The following is a 1,831-nucleotide window of genomic DNA, read 5'->3' on the forward strand; positions in this document are numbered from 1 at the left end:
TTTCTCTGCCTCAAGTCTCCTACTTCCTCCAGCCGCTAAGGGCCATCCTAACAGGGGCCCTCGGGGCAGTCACCCCCAAACTGGAGCAGTGGCCAAGATACTGCGCAGAACCCTCAAGTTCCCAGGCCTCTGGTAGAGGACCCGAGCTCAGAGGATGAAAGAGACCACCATGTGAGAGGGGAATTTTTTTTTATATATATATATATATATATTTTTTTATATATATAACTTGCTCTACAAAGTCAAAAAGCTGGACAAGAGCCAATGGAGAAAACAGTGCGGTATAATCTTAGTGAATTTAAAGACAGGCCTTTGTGTGCGGAGCTGAAATATAAAAATAAAACAGTGCTGCACAGCAATTCTCAAGCAATGTTTATATTTGGGAATCCAAGTTATTTTATAAAGACATTTAGTGATTTTCTTCTGAACCACATGCACACAATACATAGAATAAAAAGAAGTCAGACAATACAATGGATCTGAAGTGTCCAACTCAGAGAGATGGGATAGTGTCTGTATGTGGAGTGTCCTTGAGCATTTTCCAACTGATTATTGGTGAGTGGAACATCAGTTGGAACATCTCCCCTTCTCTATTAAAAAGCCAAAACATCTCCTCCAATAGATAGAGGCCACAAAATGTAACTTTCATAGAAGTGCTGGACTGCAGCTAATCACAGTCAGCAGAATTCGCTTCCAGAAACACTTCATTCATGATCAGTATGAGTTATATTTACATAGAACATGAAAATAAGAGAACAGGTGGCATGAATGTGCAGACAAAGTTTCCAAAACAATAATAAAATAAATGAAACCAGTCACTGTAGTGCTCAGACACTGAGCTGGATGGTTGTTACAAACAGACTTCTCTCAGGCAGAGGAATGTAGTGTTCCCTGCTCCCTGTCTTCTCGCTCTTCTTCATCCATTTTGCGTCCGTGTTTCCGGAAATATTTGTAGCGCTGAACGTACAGTTTTACAAGGTTGCTGACTTTGACTGGGTTTATTTCTCCAGTACGGCTATGGCAAATCTGAGAGAAAAGCAAATAGTTAATCCTGGTTTCAAATGAATTAACAACACCACAACACTTTACATCAATCTTGCAAAGACTTAAGAGGTTTCACTTTTTCCATGCCACATCACATTCAAATCACAGTCCAGTGATTTGGATGCTTACACTGACCTTATGTACAGCCTTTCTTAGGATGTCTTTATATTCTTCCTTATTGATGTCTTTGCGCTGGTAGTAAGGTTTGATGGCAAGCTTCACCTCCTCCACTGCCCGCTCTTGGGTGTGCAGTTTCTTCAGATACTTAGAGAACAAAGTAGTAGTCATGTTAATAAAGCTGCAAAATTTATGGAATACAAGCATTGTAGATTTTACTTATCAACAGTCAAAAATAGTAATACTCCAAGAAGTACATACACTCTACCAATATTTTACAAAAATCCTTTCATCAATTGTCCAGTCCAGCAGCAAAATTAAGTCCTTTATGATTGAATCGGGAGATCTATTCAGTGAATATTACCAATGTGAAATGGTAGAAAACTGTAGCATAAAGAAATGTACAAAAAACTGACCTTAAACTTCCTTACTCATGCAAATACCCCAATTTTACACAAGACTTGTATTCCACATATTGCCTCCTGAGATTATGTAAGTGATTAGGAAGATATCTTAAAATGTGTAAAAGATTTAGTAACATTTAAATTGCATTTTAATGCACATTCTCTAAAATAATGATGTTGAACGTGGTTTCTGTCCATTCTGGTGCCAAGTGCACATAGTGTTCATACTATGTGCACTTGGCACCAGGGTACCCTTTATTGGACAG

General features: G+C 38.6%; 1 protein-coding gene across 2 annotated transcripts in view; it reads right to left on the reverse strand.

Moving 5' to 3' along the window:
• Positions 1-357: 357 nt before the first annotated feature.
• scaf1 (SR-related CTD-associated factor 1) overlaps positions 358-1,831 on the reverse strand; it is a 29,532-nt gene continuing 28,058 nt past the window's right edge. For both annotated transcript variants that reach the window (XM_015024319.1, XM_015024318.1), the window contains 2 exons: positions 1,180-1,308; positions 358-1,026 (listed from right to left, as the gene is read on the reverse strand). In XM_015024319.1, the coding sequence (XP_014879805.1) occupies positions 868-1,026; positions 1,180-1,308 (288 nt within the window). In that variant the 3' untranslated portion in view covers positions 358-867. The remainder of the gene's footprint in view (positions 1,027-1,179; positions 1,309-1,831) is intronic.

Source organism: Poecilia latipinna, unplaced genomic scaffold, assembly GCF_001443285.1.
Source record: "Poecilia latipinna isolate Pla-1442-1.1 unplaced genomic scaffold, P_latipinna-1.0 Scaffold3614, whole genome shotgun sequence".
Classification (NCBI taxonomy): Eukaryota; Metazoa; Chordata; class Actinopteri; order Cyprinodontiformes; family Poeciliidae; genus Poecilia; species Poecilia latipinna.